The 18,785-nt window shown below is 40.4% G+C and overlaps 1 protein-coding gene and 1 long non-coding RNA gene across 6 annotated transcripts; both read right to left on the bottom strand.

Annotated features, from left to right (window-relative positions):
• Positions 1-294: 294 nt before the first annotated feature.
• On the bottom strand, positions 295-8,860 carry LOC106593077 (uncharacterized). Of its 5 annotated transcripts, none has more exons than XM_045713371.1 (10): positions 8,230-8,860; positions 5,758-5,801; positions 4,920-4,997; positions 4,320-4,655; positions 3,939-4,157; positions 3,480-3,812; positions 3,153-3,368; positions 2,571-2,913; positions 2,240-2,468; positions 295-563 (listed from the first exon to the last, which is right to left on the bottom strand). In XM_045713371.1, exons 3-9 carry the CDS (start codon positions 4,972-4,974, stop codon positions 2,444-2,446), a joined length of 1,527 nt encoding a protein of 508 aa, XP_045569327.1. In that variant the 5' UTR covers positions 4,975-4,997; positions 5,758-5,801; positions 8,230-8,860; the 3' UTR covers positions 295-563; positions 2,240-2,443. The 5 variants fall into 5 exon arrangements, with proteins under 5 accessions (XP_045569327.1, XP_045569329.1, XP_045569326.1 ...); XM_045713373.1 differs by having other exon boundaries at positions 4,920-4,990; XM_045713370.1 differs by lacking the exon at positions 8,230-8,860 and having other exon boundaries at positions 4,920-4,990; positions 5,758-7,289.
• Positions 8,861-12,562: 3,702 nt separating this feature from the next.
• LOC123738316 (uncharacterized) lies at positions 12,563-15,081 on the bottom strand. Its single transcript, XR_006767491.1, has 3 exons — positions 15,043-15,081; positions 12,898-12,976; positions 12,563-12,759 (listed from the first exon to the last, which is right to left on the bottom strand). It is a non-coding gene; the product is annotated as an uncharacterized lncRNA (long non-coding RNA).
• Positions 15,082-18,785: the final 3,704 nt, after the last annotated feature.

Raw genomic sequence — 18,785 nt, 5'->3', positions numbered from 1 at the left:
TTGTCCGTTCTTGTACCAGATGTAGGTGGGGTTGTCAGTCAGAGTACAGGTGGTGCTACAGGTCAGTGTCTTCTGTCCCTCTGCAGCAGGAGTCACCTTCACCTGCAGACCTGAAACAATATGTATAAAACCACATACACCTCTGTGTTAACAGGATGGTTAATATATTTTCTCCTGTAATTCAATATGATATACAGTTGTATCATACAGTGTAGTATTACCTGTGACAGACAGAGTTGTTCCTGGGAAACTATGACCCCATTCAAAGCTGTTTGTTTTAAAAGTGAAGCGATACTCAGCTGAGTCCTCCTCTATCAGATCTGAGATTCTCAGAATGGAGGGACCTTCATTTCTCCATGTCTCTTTGTCAGTGTACTTCACACGACCTGTATACCCTGGGTCTCTGGTTAGGTCTTCAGGGGTCGACTTATCACTTCTAAACCAGAATGTTGATGTGGTGGAATAACCAACATAAGTACAGGATATGTCCACTGTTGACCCCTTCAAGACACAGATTCTCCTCTTGGTGTAAGTCACTCTGTTGCAGCTCTGACCCTGAACACCTGAAACACAGTGACATAAAAAGAGATCAACTAGATTATATTCTCAGTTCTTTCTAGAAATGCTAACAGTTCTCTTACTACAAGTGAAACCAACACAGACAAAGATATACAGTTTATACAGTTTTACAATGATGTATTTGGGATAAATCTATTTATTTTTTGCATTGGGGAGGATTGTGTGTTTTATTACATTCAGCCCAGGATCTCCACATCCGGCTTCTTCACCTGCGGGATCATCTGAGAACAGCCACCCAGACAGCTGATGAAAGTGGGGAGTATTTCTGTCTGTTATAAAGCCCTGTTGTTGTGAAAAACTCAGTCTGATTCGCTGGGCCAGGCTCCCCAGTGGGTGGGCCTGTGCCCTCAAGCCCACCCATGGCTGTGACCCTGCCCAGTTATGTGAAATCCATAGATTAGGGCCTAATTTACTTATTTCAATTGACTGATTTCTTTATATGAACCCTAACTCAGTAAAATATTTGAAATTGTTGCATGTTGCGTTTGTTTTTGTTCAGTATAATTATATATGTATTTATGTTTAACATAGGGACCACAATGGAAATACGTCCCTGACTTTATTGTGCAATCGTGGTCACTTAAAAAATATTGTGTATGTATGTATTTTTTTTACTGACTGTCACAAGGGTCGTCGAAAGGGGACCAAGGCGCAGCGTGTTAAGTGCTCATATTTCCTTTATTAATGATAACACTTCAACAAAATAACAAAAACGACAGCCAACAGTTCCGTCAGGTACATAGACAAAACGGAAAACAACTACCCACAAAACCCAAAGGCAAAACAGGCTTCCTAAGTATGGCTTCCAATCAGAGACAACGATTGACACCTGCCTCTGATTGGAAACCATACCTGGCCAAAACATAGAAAACAAAACATAGAAATAGAAATCTAGAAAAAACCCACATATAAAAAGAAAACCCAAAACCACCCAAAACAACCACCTGTCACGCCCTGACCACTCTACTATGGAAAATGACCTCTTACAAGGGTCAGGACGTGACACTGACAAATAAAACCAATCAGTCAATCAATCCAAACTGTGCAGCAGCCATTTGATGAATGGAAAGAGACATTTGTTACAAAACACCAAAACGTTTAATGACATTCAGAGATTGTCAAGAGAAGCCTTCGATACTGGTTAAGACTACAAGGTAGGGAGGGATGTATTCTCTGTTTGTCCAGATTTACATTGTCTATTTATTGTGGTGTTGAAAACACAAACCATGATATTTAAGTGCCCGAAGTTGGTACGCTTTGCTTATTGGTTGTGTGGTGCATTGGCACAGAAACCTGTTGGTGGAAAATTCATTGCATATATTTTGTATATGATCGTAGCTTAATGAAACAGGCAGGCAGGTTAAGCTTGTCTGTAGTGGTCGGGAACCGTCAAACTTCGGGCCCACAGCCCTGCGTGGCATCGACCATGCCACAAAAGCATGCTGAAGTGGCAAAGTCGATATTCACGTTTAAAAATACAGTTATTTTTTATTTGTGGTCGTAAACATTATTTTGCATAATTTCTATGAGGGGGAGGGTGTTCAATTTATTTTACAGTACAATAGGAGGGTCATGTGAAAATATTTTCAACTTCGGAGACCAGCCCCATTTCGTCTCGTCCCCCAACAAATTTTGATTTGTCCCTTAAATAAACACTCACAAACTGCAGGAGAGTGGAGATCCTCATGGCCTTTTACAGCACAGGAGTAGCTGTCTTCATAGTTAATGGAGACTGGGTCTTTGTACTGGGGGGGAGGTGCTCTCATCTAGATGTTGTCCGTTCTTGTACCAGATGTAGATGAGGTTGGGGTTACTCAGAGTACAGGTGGTGCTACAGGACAGTGTCTTCGACTCTGAACTCCATTCAGGAGTCACCTCCACCCGAGAACCTGAATTAAAGGAGAGCAAAAAAAGGGTACATGGTTCAGAATTGGTGTTAATTATTAACGTCATGACTCTTCAAAACTTTATAATGTGTTATGCATTGTTACCGGTGACAGTCAGAGTTGTTCCATGGAAGCTGTACCCCCCATCTTGCCTTATCAGTTGTAAATCTAAACTTGTACTCAGTTGAGTCACTCTCTCTCAGGTCTGTGATTCTCAGGGTGGAGTCCTTTTCTGTTTGTCGATAGTATTCCACACGACTTGTATACTCTGAGTCCTGGCTCAGGTCTTTAGTTACACCAGACTCCCATTTGTTGAACCAGGATACTTCTGTGAGGTTATGCCAACTGGGATGTGTGTAAAAGCATGATATGTCCACGGTTGACCCTTTCAAAGCACAGATACTCTGATGGGTGTAAGTCACATTCATACAGCTCTCACCCCGAACACCTGAAACAAAATGAAGCTGATCAATTCCTGAAACGATAATGAGAATAGTTTCAAGTGTTTCAGATGTATTGGACAGGTTGATTTTGAATTTTAAAATAATATTGACATACATGTACATACATCTATAAAACTGTTTATCATTCCAATGTATATTGTTAAGAATATTGATAGAGAAAGTAATACCATTCTTATTGGTTCTAAATGATACTACATAAAATACTAGTTTCATTCATACTAACACACTGCAGGAGAGTGGTGATCCTCATGGCCTTCTACAGCACAGGAGTAACTGTCTGAATAATAACTATTGACAGAGTACTGCTGGGAAGTGGGCTCATCTAGACGTTGTCCGTTCTTGTACCAGATGTAGGTGGGGTTGTCAGTCAGAGTACAGGTGGTGCTACAGGTCAGTGTCTTCTGTCCCTCTGCAGCAGGAGTCACCTTCACCTGCAGACCTGAAACAATATGTATAAAACCACATACACCTCTGTGTTAACAGGATGGTTCATTTATTTTCTCCTGTAATTCAATATGATTTACAGTTGTATCATACAGTGTAGTATTACCTGTAACAGACATAGTTGTTCCTGGGAAACTATGACCCCATTCAAAGTTTTGAGTTTTAAAAGTGAAGCGATACTCAGCTGAGTCCTCCTCTATCAGATCTGAGATTCTCAGGGTGAAGGGACCTTTGTATGTTCCAGTGTACTCAACACGACCTGTATACCCTGGGTCTCTGGTTAGGTCTTCAGGGGTCGACTTATCACTTCTAAACCAGAATGTTGATGTGGTGGAATAATAACCAACATAAGTACAGGATATGTCCACTGTTGACCCCTTCAAGACACAGATTCTCCTCTTGGTGTAAGTTACTCTGCTGCAGTCCTGACCCTGAACACCTAAACCATAGTGACATAACAAGAGGTCAACAGGATTCTATTCTCAGTTCTTTCTAGAAATGCTAAAAGTTCTCAAATGACAGAGTGAAACCAACACACAGTATAATGTGTTAAATGCACACTCACACACTGCAGGAGAGTGGAGATCCTCATGGCCTTTTACAGCACAGGAATAACCATCAATGTAGTTACTGGAGACTGGGTCTTTGTACTGGGGGGAGGTGCTTTCATCTAGATGTTGTCCGTTCTTGTACCAGATGTAGGTGGGGTTGTCAGTCAGAGTACAGGTGGTGATACAGGTCAGTATCTTATCCTGGTGTCCACCAGTCACCTTCACCTGAAGACCTGGAGAAAAAACAAAATCACTGTAAATCCCTTTATCACTGACTTATCACTCTAATTCAAAGATGGAAGAAATCCTATGTTATACAGACTATCATACATACACACCACAACAATTGTCCAGAACTAATTGTAATTGAACATAATAGCAGGTTTTTACTGTACCTGTGACAGACAGAGTGACTCCAGGACTTCCAGTATATGTCCCTCCTTCCTGATCTGTTAATAATCTGAACCTGTACGTAGATGAGTCTCTCTCTCTCAGGTCTGTGATTCTCAGGGTGCAGTCTTTCTCCTTATCCCCATGATACTCCACATGACCTGCATATTCTGGGTCCAGACCTATATCTTCAGTCTCCATTTTAGTGAACCAGAAGTTTGATGTGACTTTCTGACCTCTGGGATATCTGAAAGAGCAGGTCAGCTTCACTGTTGACCCCTTCAAGACACAGATACTCTGAGTGGTGTAAGTCACACTCCAGCCATTCTGCCCCAGTACAACTGAAACACAGTCACACAACACAACATTTATTAAATGGAAATTTAGCAAAAATGGCTCTCACTAACAGTAATGTTGGTCCACATTTTGTTGACATAGTTGCTGAGTTGAGTGTGAATGGAAACCACAGATAAGCATCTCTGAATGAGGAGTGAAAGACAACTATAAAAAGAGAAGTAGATACGCCAAACAGAACAACAGAATAACATTATGGCTCTTAACCTTTTAGACATGTTTGTAAATTGAAAACAGTTATGACACCATACCTGCCACAGACCAGAGAAAGACAACCAACATACTTCCTGCTGTTCTCAAGGTCATTGTTGCATCTCCCAACCTGTAGTCTCAGAAACATAAACAACAACTCACTCTATAGCTGGTGAATAACTACATAATCATCATCATCATTATCAACAACAACAATCACTTATTGAACAGATGTGTAGAACTGTAAACACATATTTCTACATTGATTGTTCTGAAGCTGTTTTATTCTCAGAACCCCAAATATAGGAGGATAAATGTTCAATCCTCTACGATCCGTCAAGCTGTACAGCAGCCTAAAGACTGACCACCAGGTTCAATGATATCTCCTATCCCCAAGCTGTGAGGCTAAACAGCAAGTGACTCAAACACACACACACACACACACACACACACACACACACACACACACACACACACACACACACACACACACACACACACACACACACACACACACACACACACACACTCACTCTCTCACACACACACACACACAGAGTGCATCTGTAGTGAAGGCCCATGGAGTCCGTATCAAAGTCTAGAGAGCTGGTTGTTATGGATGTAGAAAAGTTAAAACACACATCCTACACAGTATAGATGTCAACACTACTCCCTATCAGTCTGGTCCTGAAGGGCCCTCAGATAAATACACTGTTTCATTCACACAATCACCCACGCCGGGGGAGACACTTTATGAATACTGGCCCTGATGTAACAACCAAAACACAGCTCAAAACATAACAAGAAGTAAATGATACATTACCCTCAAGTATATGACTTATGACTAAAAACAAATAACCCAAAACTATACTTCAAGATATTGTCAAGAGTACTTACAGAGTGAAGTGAAGGGGAGAGGTCTTGTACAGTGAGTCAACTGACTGGTAGTGAGTGAAAACAAGAAGTAAGTGTTGACACATTATAAAAGCAGTCAGAACACAAGTAGCTAATGCAGAACTGTCCTCCCTGTTTAATTAAGACATTAACATAAATGACAACCAGACCAGCAAGTCAGAAAAGTGCTGTTACTGTATTTTAACAGAAATTGTGAAAAAGACGAGCCTGGCCCTACAATTATTTTATTTAAAAAATGTGTCCATTTCCAATGTGATCTTTATACAACATACAGAACCATGTAAACAATGTGTTGACTGTACTATTGTCAGAGCTATCCTTGATAGCAGGAAAGGGGTAGAGTCAAGTGCAGGAGACTGAGGTCCGTTTGAACAGATGTTTAATAATCACCGATAAATAAAGTCGCCACAAGGCAGGGTGCGCAGAACACAAGACAGGAGGACAGCTCCAAAATAAAAACACACGGGGCGCAGCCCGGCAACCCTAATGCCTAATCCAAAAATTACGCTGCGTAGCTGAAGCAGCGCAAAATGCCGACTACCACACAGAACATGACATGTAATAATCCCGCACGAATTCCCAAACAAAAAAGACAAACAGATGCGGACCTAGACAGACAAAACCAAAAGACACAGAAACGTAGATCGGTGGCAGCTAGTAGGCCGGCGACGACGACCGCCGAGCACCGCCCAACCGTGGAGGGGCGCCACCTTCTGTGGACGCTGTGACAACTATTTATAACGTTAACAATTTATTGTGTTGCCTTGCCATTCTGAGTTCTGTATATACAGGTCAAAGTTCCATGATGTCATCCAATTAGAACCCATTTAATTTATACACCCATGACCGTCACTCCTCATCAGCTGCATCAAAGTGGTACTGAAGGTTCCAGTGTTCTAGACTAGAGCTCTCCCTACTGGCATCTCAACATTACTGCACCATCCATTCCTGATGTCCTCATTCATTTTGGAAGTAATAGGAATAAAATGAACGGTGTTCCCGTCATTCCAGCCATCACAATGAGTCCATCCTCCAATATATCCACTCACCAGTCTCCTCTGCTGTACAGTACTGCTAGTAGTTTTATCTAGCAGAAGCATCAATGAACATCACCATAGCCTGCTGTTTAGACTGTGTGGTCTGTTGTATTCTGCTGTCCATAAATAATGCCATTTAGAAGACTCAACTATCCAAAGCAATTTATAGCCGTGTGCATATATTTTACATATGGCTGGTCCTGGGAATCAAACCCATTATGATGTAGGTGCCATGATCTACCATCTGAGTTACAGATGACCATATTCTGTATAGTCTAATGTGCATCTATAGATTTCTAATATGATTCAGGAGGCCTGTGAGAGGACAGACAGGAAAGTAGAATAGGGAAGTGAAACTGAGTGTATGCTTCTAAACCAACAAAATCACAATCCATCACTGTATCTCATGTTAATACTACTCCTAAACACAACCCACCATCACTGTGTCTCATGTTAATATTACTCCTAAACACAACCCACCATCACTGTGTCTCATGTTAATACTACTCCTAAACACAACCCACCATCACTGTGTCTCAGGTTAATATTACTCCTAAACACAACCCACCATCACTGTGTCTCATGTTAATACTACTCCTAAACACAACCCACCATCACTGTGTCTCATGTTAATACTACTCCTAAACACAACCCACCATCACTGTGTCTCATGTTAATACTACTCCTAAACACAACCCACCATCACTGTGTCTCATGTTAATACTACTCCTAAACACAACCCACCATCACTGTGTCTCATGTTAATACTACTCCTAAACACAACCCACCATCACTGTGTCTCATGTTAATACTACTCCTAAACACAACCCACCATCACTGTGTCTCATGTTAATACTACTCCTAAACACAACCCACATCACTGTGTCTCATGTTAATACTACTCCTAAACACAACCCACCATCACTGTGTCTCATGTTAATTCTACTCCTAAACACAACCCACCATCACTGTGTCTCATGTTAATACTACTCCTAAACACAACCCACCATCACTGTGTCTCATGTTAATACTACTCCTAAACACAACCCACCATCACTGTGTCTCATGTTAATACTACTCCTAAACACAACCCACCATCACTGTGTCTCATGTTAATACTACTCCTAAACACAACCCACCATCACTGTGTCTCATGTTAATACTACTCCTAAACACACCCCACCATCACTGTGTCTCATCTTAATACTACTCCTAAACACAACCCACCGTCACTGTGTCTCATCTTAATACTACTCCTAAACACACCCCACCATCACTGTGTCTCATCTTAATACTACTCCTAAACACAACCCACCGTCACTGTGTCTCATGTTATACTACTCCTAAACATAACAATCTACTATAATCTAACACTGTCTGAGCTTAAGCTTTTTAAGATATTGTCAAGCTTACTTACAGAGTGAAGGGGAGAGAGGTCTTGTAATGAACTATTTGTCAGTCTGAGGAAACAGACACTGACTGTGAGGTATGAGGTCTGTGGTTGACATAACTTTGAAGTCGTGAAAGACCATAGAGTTGGATAAAAGGCACACTAGCTACAAAGGCTGTTTAAACATGGGCATAACGTTGTATGCATCCTTCCAGTTTGTTTATCGACTGTCATTAAAATCATGGAGGTTGAAGAAGAAGAAATTGACTACTTTAAAATAGATTAATACTACTCCTAAACACAGTTGCGCTGCCGATATTGTAACAGAAGCCATCATGAAAAGATGCAATCTGTGCCCTCTATCCAACTCTATGTCAGTGACCAAGATGCTGATTCAGAGATGGCTTCCTTCCTCATTCAAACAGGCTGTGTTCAAGAGCATCAAAACTGTGACGTGTGACGGGTAAATTCTGACTGACTGACTGATCTACAAATCACCTTGCATGATAAATAACTACTTCAGATTATTTGTAGATCAGTCAGTCTTGACTCGCCTTTAAAGTCGGCTGCAATGTCAAACGCGGCCACATTTACATGCTTGACAGCCAATGATGTCATACAATATTATAATAACTGTGGAATACGTTTCAAATCTTTCTTTTTTATGACAGGCTAACCTGCAATATTTAACTTCTTATGGATGGTGGCAGTATTGAGTAGCTTGGATGACTGACGTGCCCAGAGTAAACTGCCTGCTACTCACTCCCAGAAACTAGGATATGCATATTATTAGTAGATTTGGATAGAAAACACTCTGAAGTTTATAAAACTGTTTGAATGATGTCTGTGAGTATAACAGAACTCATACGGCAGGCAAAAACCTGAGAAAAAATCCAAACAGGAAGTGGTCTGCAGGACTTCAATTAATTCCCTATTCAAACTACAGTGTCTGTGGGGTCATTGTGCACTTCCTAAGGCTTCCACTAGATGTCAACAGTCTTTAGAACCTTGTTTGAGGCTTCTACTGTAAAGTGATGATGAATAAGAGCTACTGGAGTCAGAACACTGCCAGCAGGTCATGAGCCTCAGGCATGCACTTTCACATGAGAGGTACCTCAGTTCCATTGCATTTCTGAAGACAAAGGATTTCTCCGGTTGAAAGTTTATTGCGGATTTGCGATAAAAACATCCTAAAGATTGATTCTATACATCGTTTGACATGTTTCTACGAACTGTAATGGAAATTTTTGAGTTTTCGTCTGACATGCGCGTCCTGAATTTGGATTTGTGAACTGAAGGCGCGAACAAAAAGGAGGTATTTGGACATAAAGGATGGACTTTATCGAACAAAACAAAAAAAAATTGTGGACCTGGGATTCTTGGGATTGCATTCTGATGAAGATCATCAAAGGTAAGTGAATCTTTATAATGCTATTTCTGACTATTGTTGACTCCAACATGGCGGACATATTGTATGGCATGTTTTTGTGTCTGAGCACCGTAATCAGATTATTGCTTTTTCAGTGAAGCTTTTTTAAATCTGTCACAGCGGTTGCATTACTATCCTGTTATGGATAGGGGGCAGTATTTTCACGGCCGGATAAAAAACGTACCCGATTTAATCTGATTATTACTCCTGCCCAGAAACTACAATATGCATATAATTATTAGCTTTGGATAGAAAACACTCCAAAGTTTCTAAAACTGTTTGAATGGTGTCTGTGAGTATAACAGAACTCATTTGGCAGGCCAAAACATGAGAAGATTCTGTTCAGGAAGTACCCTGTCTGACCATTTCTTCCCCTTCTTGATTATCTCTATCCATTACAAAGGATCTCTGCTGTTACGTGACACTTCCTACGGCTTCCATGGGCTCTCAGAGCCCGGGAAAAAGCTGAATGACGTAATTCAAAGCCCTGGCTGAAACACACGAGCGCTTTTGCTAAGTGGTCTATCAGCGGACAAAGGGCTTCATGCTCGTGCACGATACGACACCATGATTTTATTCTATCGTCTCTGAACGGATTCAACGACTCCGGTCGGAATATTATCGCTTTTTACGAGAAAATTGATTTTAAACAGCGGTTGACATGCTTCGAAGTACGGTAATGAAATATTTAGAAATCTTTTGTCACGAAATGCGCCATGCGCGTGACCCTTATTTACCATTCGGATAGTGTCTTGAACGCACGAACAAAACGTCGCTGTTGGAACATAACTATGGATTATTTTGGACCAAACCAACATTTGTTATTGAAGTAGAAGTCCTGGGAGTGCATTCTGACGAAGAACATCAAAGGTAATCAAACTTTTCTAATAGTAAATCGGAGTTTGGTGAAGGCTAAACTTGCTGGGTGTCTAAATAGCTAGCCCTGTGATGCCGGGCTATCTACTGAGAATATTGTAAAATGTGCTTTCCCCGAAAAGCTATTTTAAAATCGGACATATCGAGTGCATAGAGGAGTTCTGTATCTATAATTCTTAAAATAATTGTTATGTTTTTTGTGAACGTTTATCGTGAGTAATTTAGTAAATTCACCGGAGGTTTGCTAGTTCTGAACGTCACATGCTAATGTAAAAAAGCTGGATTTTGATATAAATATGAACTTGATTGAACAAAACATGCATGCATTGTATAACATAATGTCCTAGGGTTGTCATCTGATGAAGATCATCAAAGGTTAGTGCTGCATTTAGCTGTGGTTTTGTTTTTTTGTGACATTATATGCTAGCTTGAAAAATGGGTGTCTGATTATTTCTAGCTGGGTACTCTGCTGACATAATCTAATGTTTTGCTTTCGCTGTAAAGCCTTTTTGAAATCGGACAGTGTGGTTAGATTAACGAGAGTCTTGTCTTTAAAATGGTGTAAAATAGTCATATGTTTGAAAAATGGAAGTTTGGGGATTTTTGAGGAATTTGTCATTCGCGCCACGCCTATTATTGGATATTGAAGCAGGTGTTCCACTAGCGGAACGTCTAGATGTAAGAGGTTATCTAAAGTTCCATGTATAACACTTGTATTTTCATGAACATTTATGATGAGTATTTCTGTAAATTGATGTGGCTCTCTGCAAAATCACCGGATGTTTCTGGAGCGAAAAGATTACTGAACATAACGCGCCAATGTAAACTGAGATTTTTGGATATAAATATGAACTTTATCAAACAAAACATACATGTATTGTGTAACATGAAGTCCTATGAGTGTCATCTGATGAAGATCATCGAAAGTATGTGATTAATTTTCACTCTATTTCTGCTTTTTGTGACTCCTCTCTTTGGCTGGAAAATGGCTGTGTTTTTGTGTGTGTTGGCGCTGACCGAACATAATCATATGTTTTGCTTTCGCCGTAAAGCCTTTTTGAAATCAGACACTGTGTGTGGATAAACAAGAAGTTAAGCTTTAAAATGGTGTTTAATACTTGTATGTTTGAGGAATTTTAATTATGAGATTTTTTTTGTTTTGAATTTGCCGCCCTGCACTTTCACTGGCTGTCGTCATATCGATCCCGCTAACGGGATCAAGCCATAACAGTTTTTAAAAGTAAAACGTTTCGTATGAATTGTCTAAAACTTTGAGCTTATTTACAACATGATGCATAAATTACACTGAATCAAACTTTATCTAAAGTAGGTAGAAATTCATAATTTTATGTAAAAGAAGTGTGATTATGGTATTAATATTCCTTCTCATTAATGCCATTGCTCAATAATGTCTGACAGCAATACAAAGTACATAATTTCAACACATCAAGATAAACTTGGTCTGAGACTTTACACATTAAAAAGCTGTTATCAATGTTATCAATATTAGTCACTGAGAAAAGTACATTAAGTAATAAAAAAATCTCTAAATGGCAAAACCCCACAGAAAAAGAGCAGAAGCATAAACTATCCTATTTATCATCAATATACATAATTATCATTACAAGGAAAGAGAATTCAACTCCAAATGTACTCAAAAGTTAAAGCTATGGAAAACATTCTGGATATGATAACAATATGATAGCAATATAATATGAGAATAGAGGTGTGAGGCCTAGCTTTGGTTTGATGCTGTAGCTCTTCAGTCCAAGTTCTGTTCTGGTTCTCTTCAGTCCAGGTTCTGTGGTGGTTTTCTTCAGTCCAGGTTCTGTTTTGGTTCTCTTCAGTCCAGGTTCTGTGGTGGTTTTCTTCAGTCCAGGTTCTGTTTTGGTTCTCTTCAGTCCAGGTTCTGTGGTGGTTTTCTTCAGTCCAGGTTCTGTTTTGGTTTTCTTCAGTCCAGGTTCTGTGGTGGTTCTCTTCAGTCCAAGTTCTGTTTTGGTTCTCTTCAGTCCAGGTTCTGTTTTGGTTCTCTTCAGTCCAGGTTCTGTGGTGGTTCTCTTCAGTCCAGGTTCTGTTTTGGTTCTCTTCAGTCCAGGTTCTGTGGTGGTTCTCTTCAGTCCAGGTTCTGTTTTAGTTATCTTCAGTCCAGGCTCTGTGGTGGTTTTGTTCAGTCCAGGTTCTCTTCAGTTCTCATAATTGGAGGGTTGAGCGTCTCCCTGAGGGTCTGTATCACTGGGGGAGTCCCTCACACTCTGAAATAAAAGGAAACATATTAGCACATTGAGACACAATGAGACACAGTTTTTCAAAACACAGTTAAATACTATATAAAACACAAACACACTCACAAACAAAAAACCACATACATTAATTAATTATAAGAGACTTACTGTCAGAGTGTCGTACTCTGGTGACCTGGTCCTTATGTTCAGAGCTGTGCACATGTCACTGTTAGGGTCAGTGTGGACACTGTGGAGAGAGATTGAGAGTGAGGGAGAGAGAGAAATTGAGAGAGAGAGAGAGAGAGAGAGAGAAAGACAGACAGAAAAACTCTCAATACCATGTAAAATACAAACACACAAATTAAGCGTCAGCTGGAGTGGTGGAATCGCGTTCTCTGGAGGGGTGAATCACGCTTCACCAGGCCTTATCGCTCAACATCAGTCACCAACCTCACTAATGCTGTTGTGGCTGAATGAAAGCAAGTCCCTGCAGAAATGTTCCAGCATCTAGTGGAAATCCTTCCCAGAAGATTGGAGGTGGTTATAGCAGCAAAGTGGTGACCAACTCCATGTTAATGCCCATGATTTTGGAATGAAATGTTCTGTGAGCAGGTGTCCACATAATTTTGGTCATGTTGTGAATATACACTGAGTGTACAAAACATTAAGGACACCTTCCTAATAATGAGTTGCACCCCCCACTTTTGCCCTCAGAACAGCCTCTATTTGTCAGGGCATGGACTTACAAGGTGCCGAAAGCATTCCACAGGGATGCTGGCCCATTGCTTCCCAAAGTTGTCAAGTTGGCTGGATGTCCTTTGGGTGGTGGACCATTCTTGATACACACAGCGTTTGATGGGTGGCTACTTTAAAGAATCTCAAATATAAAATATATTTTGATTTGTTTAACACTTTTTTGGTTACTACATGATTCCATTTGTGTTATTTCATAGTTTTGATGTCTTCACTATTATTCAACAATGTAAAACTAGTACAAATAAAGAAAAACCCTGGAATGAGTCGGTGTATCAAAACTTTTGACTGGTACTGTATATAGTGTGTAATGTGAATATTTATGTTGTATTATACAGGGCACATTTGAAAAAGAGACCTAGTTCTCAATATGTCCTCCATGTTAAAATAAAGGTTAAATAAACATTATTTGGGTATGAGTATGATAAAAGGTACCTCTACATGGGATCTCCAGTCTCCCTTCTAACCCTCTATGTCCCCAAAGAGAGACACCTAACTGGGAAGGTCAGTCAACAGTTAGGGAGTCAAGAGCCACGCCATGTTGGAGACCATAGCACTCATTCTATATGACATCACATTCTCACTAAACAATGATGTAATCTATTCTCTAACTACTAGTTCGACAAAATCGTGGACTGTTATTCTTCTAAGGACAAATTGCTTTAAATCAGGCAATAATCTCACTACTTGGTCTGATCTTGTTAAAACCTCTTTGGGCTCGACAACATCCGGTGAAATTGCAGAGCGCGAAATTCTAAATACAAAAATCGTAATATTAAACATTCATGAAAATACAAGTGTCTTACATCGTTTTTAAGCTTACCTTCTTGTTAATCCAACCGCATTGTCAGATTTCAAAAAGGCTTTACGGCGAAAGCATAACATGCGATTATCTGAGGGCTGCGCCCCACATACACAACATTTTTCAAACCAGCAGAGGCGTCACAAAAATCAGAAATAGCAATAAAATAAATCACTTACCTTTGAAGATCTTCCTCTGTCTGCAATCCCAAGGGTCCCAGCTACACAACAAATGGTCGTTTTGTTCGATAAAGTCCTTCTCTATATCCCCAAAAAGTCAGTTTAGTTGGTGCGTTTGATGCAGAAATCCACCCGTTCCACTCGCTCAACATGCAGACAAAAGAATCCCAAAAGTTACGGGTAAACTTCGTCCAAACAAGTCAAACAACGTTTCCAATCAATCCTCAGGTACGCTAATATGTAAATAAACTATAACATTTAAGACAGAATGTAGTATGTTCAATACCGGAGATAAATAACGAAGTGCGCGCCCTCATTCACGCACGCCACAAGACGAGTCCTACTGAGGGACACTGAAAAACTACAACTACTTCTTCATTTTTCAAAAAACAAGCCTGCCTGAAACCCTTTCTAAAGCTTGTTGAAATCTAGTGGAAGCCATAGGAACTGCAATCTGGGAGGATTTCTTTTGAATATCCCATAGGCAAGCATTGGAATGGCCTGTGACCTCAAACAATTTTTTTTACGGATGGATTCTCCTCTGGTTTTTGCCTGCCATGTCAGTTCCGTTATACTCACAGACATTGGTTTAACAGTTTTAGAAACTTCAGAGTGTTGTCTATCCAATGCTATCAATTATATGCGTATCCTAGCTTCTGGGCCTGAGTAACAGGCAGTTTACTTTGGGCATATCAGTCATCCGAACTTCTGAATACTGCCCCCTAGCCCTAAGAAGTTTTAACTGTGAGATGTATTATTATCAACGATTGAACATTCCGTAATGTTCCGTCCCTCAGTGTTCTGGAATGGAATGCCATCACTGACTGAATTACCCTCCACACTCCAAACATCCATGTTATGTCATATTGTGTTGTGTCTGTGTGTTTTAAAAATGACAATAACTAATATTTAATGTAACTTGTTGTGTGTCTAGGAGCTGGACATTGCTCCTTCTGAAAGTGTCTGTGTATATTTTGAGCATTCATGATGATGGTGATGAAGGTGAATTAACCACTATTGCTATACCAATGTAAATGTCTTATTTGTAATTACTGTATGTACTTACTGTAGAAGAGGTGCAATTTTGAAAGCTTTCCATTTTGTCTCCACTGAAGATACTGTTATAACAAGGTAAAAACAATGACAATTAAGTTTATTCTGAAAAAAAGTCACACTTCACACTTTAGCTTAAAAAAAAAAGTGATAAAAGCGATAAGAAGGCTTGCATCAAGAGGAACTCTTTCCTGGACATAAAAACAAAAAAAATACAAAACTTATACTATGTGTATCATCTAACAGTACCATATGAAGTAATACAATATAATAGAAACAGATAGAATTACTTTCTTGTTCTTTGCCTTCATACAGCATATAGTCTCACAAGTCTGATGATTGTTTCAGAAATATAACATAAAAACATATAGAATATATAAAATATAACTGGACCTTGAGGTTGCCTACTTCAGAAATACAACATTTTGGGAAAAAGATATTGGAATCAGTTTACAGTGGTTCCCAAACGTGGGGTCAGGCCCCCATGTGGGGTCCCCTGAGAAAATCTGTACTAATCTAATCAAACAATTATGGAACATAAAAATAAGATATATTTCAATATAAACATCTCCACAGCACCTATCTTCCCTATAGTCCTACATTAAAATGCTATCAACATGCAAACAATACAGTTCTAAAAATGTCACACATTTTTGTTTCATTGCTGATTAGTATGTTTGGTTGTAAGCACAAGAGTAGTTCCCTGCATCCTCACTGCTGACTGGGTCTAGGATCAGACTGTTATAACTGGTGACTGGGTCTAGGATCAGGCTGTTATAACTGCTGACTGGGTCTAGGATCGGGCTGTTATAACTGCTGACTGGGTCTAGGATCAGACTGTTATAACTGCTGACTGGGTCTAGGATCAGACTGTTATAACTGCTGACTGGGTCTAGGATCAGGCTGTTATAACTGCTGACTGGGTCTAGGATCAGGCTGTTATAACTGCTGACTGGGTCTAGGATCAGGCTGTTATAACTGCTGACTGGGTCTAGGATCAGGCTGTTATAACTGCTGACTGGGTCTAGGATCAGGCTGTTATAACTGCTGACTGGGTCTAGGATCAGACTGTTATAACTGCTGACTGGGTCTAGGATCAGGCTGTTATAACTGCTGACTGGGTCTAGGATCAGGCTGTTATAACTGCTGACTGGGTCTAGGATCAGGCTGTTATAACTGCTGACTGGGTCTAGGATCAGGCTGTTATAACTGGTGACTGGGTCTAGGATCAGCCTGTTATAACTGCTGACTGGGTCTAGGATCAGGCTGTTATAACTGGTGACTGGGTCTAGGATCAGGCTGTTATAACTGGTGACTGGGTCTAGGATCAGGCTGTTATAACTGGTGACTGGGTCTAGGATCAGGCTGTTATAACTGCTGACGGGGTCTAGGATCAGGCTGTTATAACTGCTGACTGGGTCTAGGATCAGGCTGTTATAACTGCTGACTGGGTCTAGGATCAGGCTGTTATAACTGGTGACTGGGTCTTGGATCAGGCTGTTATAACTGCTGACTGGGTCTAGGATCAGACTGTTATAACTGGTGACTGGGTCTAGGATCAGGCTGTTATAACTGGTGACTGGGTCTAGGATCAGGCTGTTATAACTGGTGATTGGGTCTAGGATCAGGCTTTTATAACTGGTGATTGGGTTGGTCAGACGTTGTCCGTTCTTGTACCATATGTAGGTGGGGTTGAGACCGACTGTACATTTGGTTCTACATCTCAGTGTGACTCTCTCCCCCTCTGACACAGACGTAGGATCCATCTCCAACAGGATATCTAAGAGGAAACATCAGTCATATTTGACTCCAGACAGGCTTGTCATGTGATTAGACTTGTCCTATTACAGTACTAACTGTAGGTGGAGTATTACCTGTGACAGTCAACATCACACCAGGAAGACCAGAAAATCTCCCCTCATCTGTTGTTAGTAATCTGAATTTGTATTCAGCTGAGTCCTTCTCTGTCAGGTCTGTTATTGTCATGGTGTGGTGGTTCTCTGTGTTCCTATTGTACTCCACACGACCTGCATACTCTGGATATGAACTGAGATCTACAGGGTGTTTCTGTGTAAACCAGAATGAACCTTGTTCTATATAACTAGTGGGATGAGTGTAAGAGCAGGATATGTTCACTGTGGAGCCCTTCAAGACACAGATTCTCCTCTTGGTGTAAGTCACTCTCCAGCAGTTGAGACCCTGAGCACCTTTAGGTGCAAAGTAAAGAAGTAAACTTTTCATTTCAAGTCATTTCAGTATAAATCATAACCATTTTAGCTGTTGGTATTGCTAGAGGGAAACACTGTGTTTGAATCAACACTTTTTTCCCCACTCACACATTGCAGGAGAGTGGAGATCCTCATGGCCTTTTACAGCACAGGAGTAACTGTCTACATAAATACTTGAGACTGGGTCTTTGTACTGGGGGGAGGTGCTCTCATCTAGAAGTTGTCCGTTCTTGTACCAGATGTAGGTGGGGTTGTCAGTCAGAGTACAGGTGGTGATACAGGTCAGTGTGTTGTCATATATCCTCTCCACCTTTAGATCTGAAGGGAGAGGTTATGAAACAATAATGGAGGAAGTCTGTCAGTCACCACCTTTTCACTGTTCTCATAGAACATGTAATAAATAACTTGAGTTGTACTATACTATTTATGCAGTACCTGTGAGACTGAGAGTGAATCCATATGAATATTTCCATTCTGAATACTGGGTTGTTTTATATCTGAAGTAATATGTTGCTATGTCACTCTCTCTCAGGTCTGTGATTCTCAGGATGCAGTCTTTCTCTGTAGTTCCACTGTACTCCACACGACCTTCATACTTAGGGTCCCATCTCAGATCATAAGGCTCATGATTCAACCATTTGTTATACCAGACTATCTCTGTGACTTGGGTCACACTGGGAACAGGACAGCGCATGTCCACTGATGACCCCTTTAAGGCACAGACACTCCTCACAGTATTTTGTCCCAGAACACCTGAAACACAGTGTCACAGGACTCAACCATGAGAGAACTTCATCTGTGACATCAAGACTATAAAAAAACAGACATTACAATATTACATCCAAATGCATGTAAACATGTACAGGATACTGTAGGACCCATCTACTCTAATGTACAATCCCTTATATCATTCTAGTATTCATGTCAGTATACATCATGGAAGTAAAAAGCACTGGTGGCAAGAGTTGGGGCCAATCCCTTTTCAATTCCAGTCAATTCACAAAGTAAACCAAATTCCAATTCCACATTTTCTAAATGTTC

Source organism: Salmo salar, unplaced genomic scaffold (assembly GCF_905237065.1).
Source record: "Salmo salar unplaced genomic scaffold, Ssal_v3.1, whole genome shotgun sequence".
Classification (NCBI taxonomy): Eukaryota; Metazoa; Chordata; class Actinopteri; order Salmoniformes; family Salmonidae; genus Salmo; species Salmo salar.
This window is presented reverse-complemented; position numbering and strand designations above follow the sequence as displayed.

Coding starts and splice junctions, on each gene's coding strand:
- LOC106593077 (XM_045713370.1), bottom strand. CDS start 5,840: ATGTGTCAACACTTACTTCTTGTTTTCACTCACTACCAGTCAGTTGAC. Junction 3,369..3,479: donor AACAACTATGTCTGTTACAG/GTAATACTACAC, acceptor ATATTGTTTCAG/GTCTGCAGGTGAAGGTGACT. Junction 2,914..3,152: donor TCACCACTCTCCTGCAGTGT/GTTAGTATGAAT, acceptor ATTTTGTTTCAG/GTGTTCGGGGTGAGAGCTGT.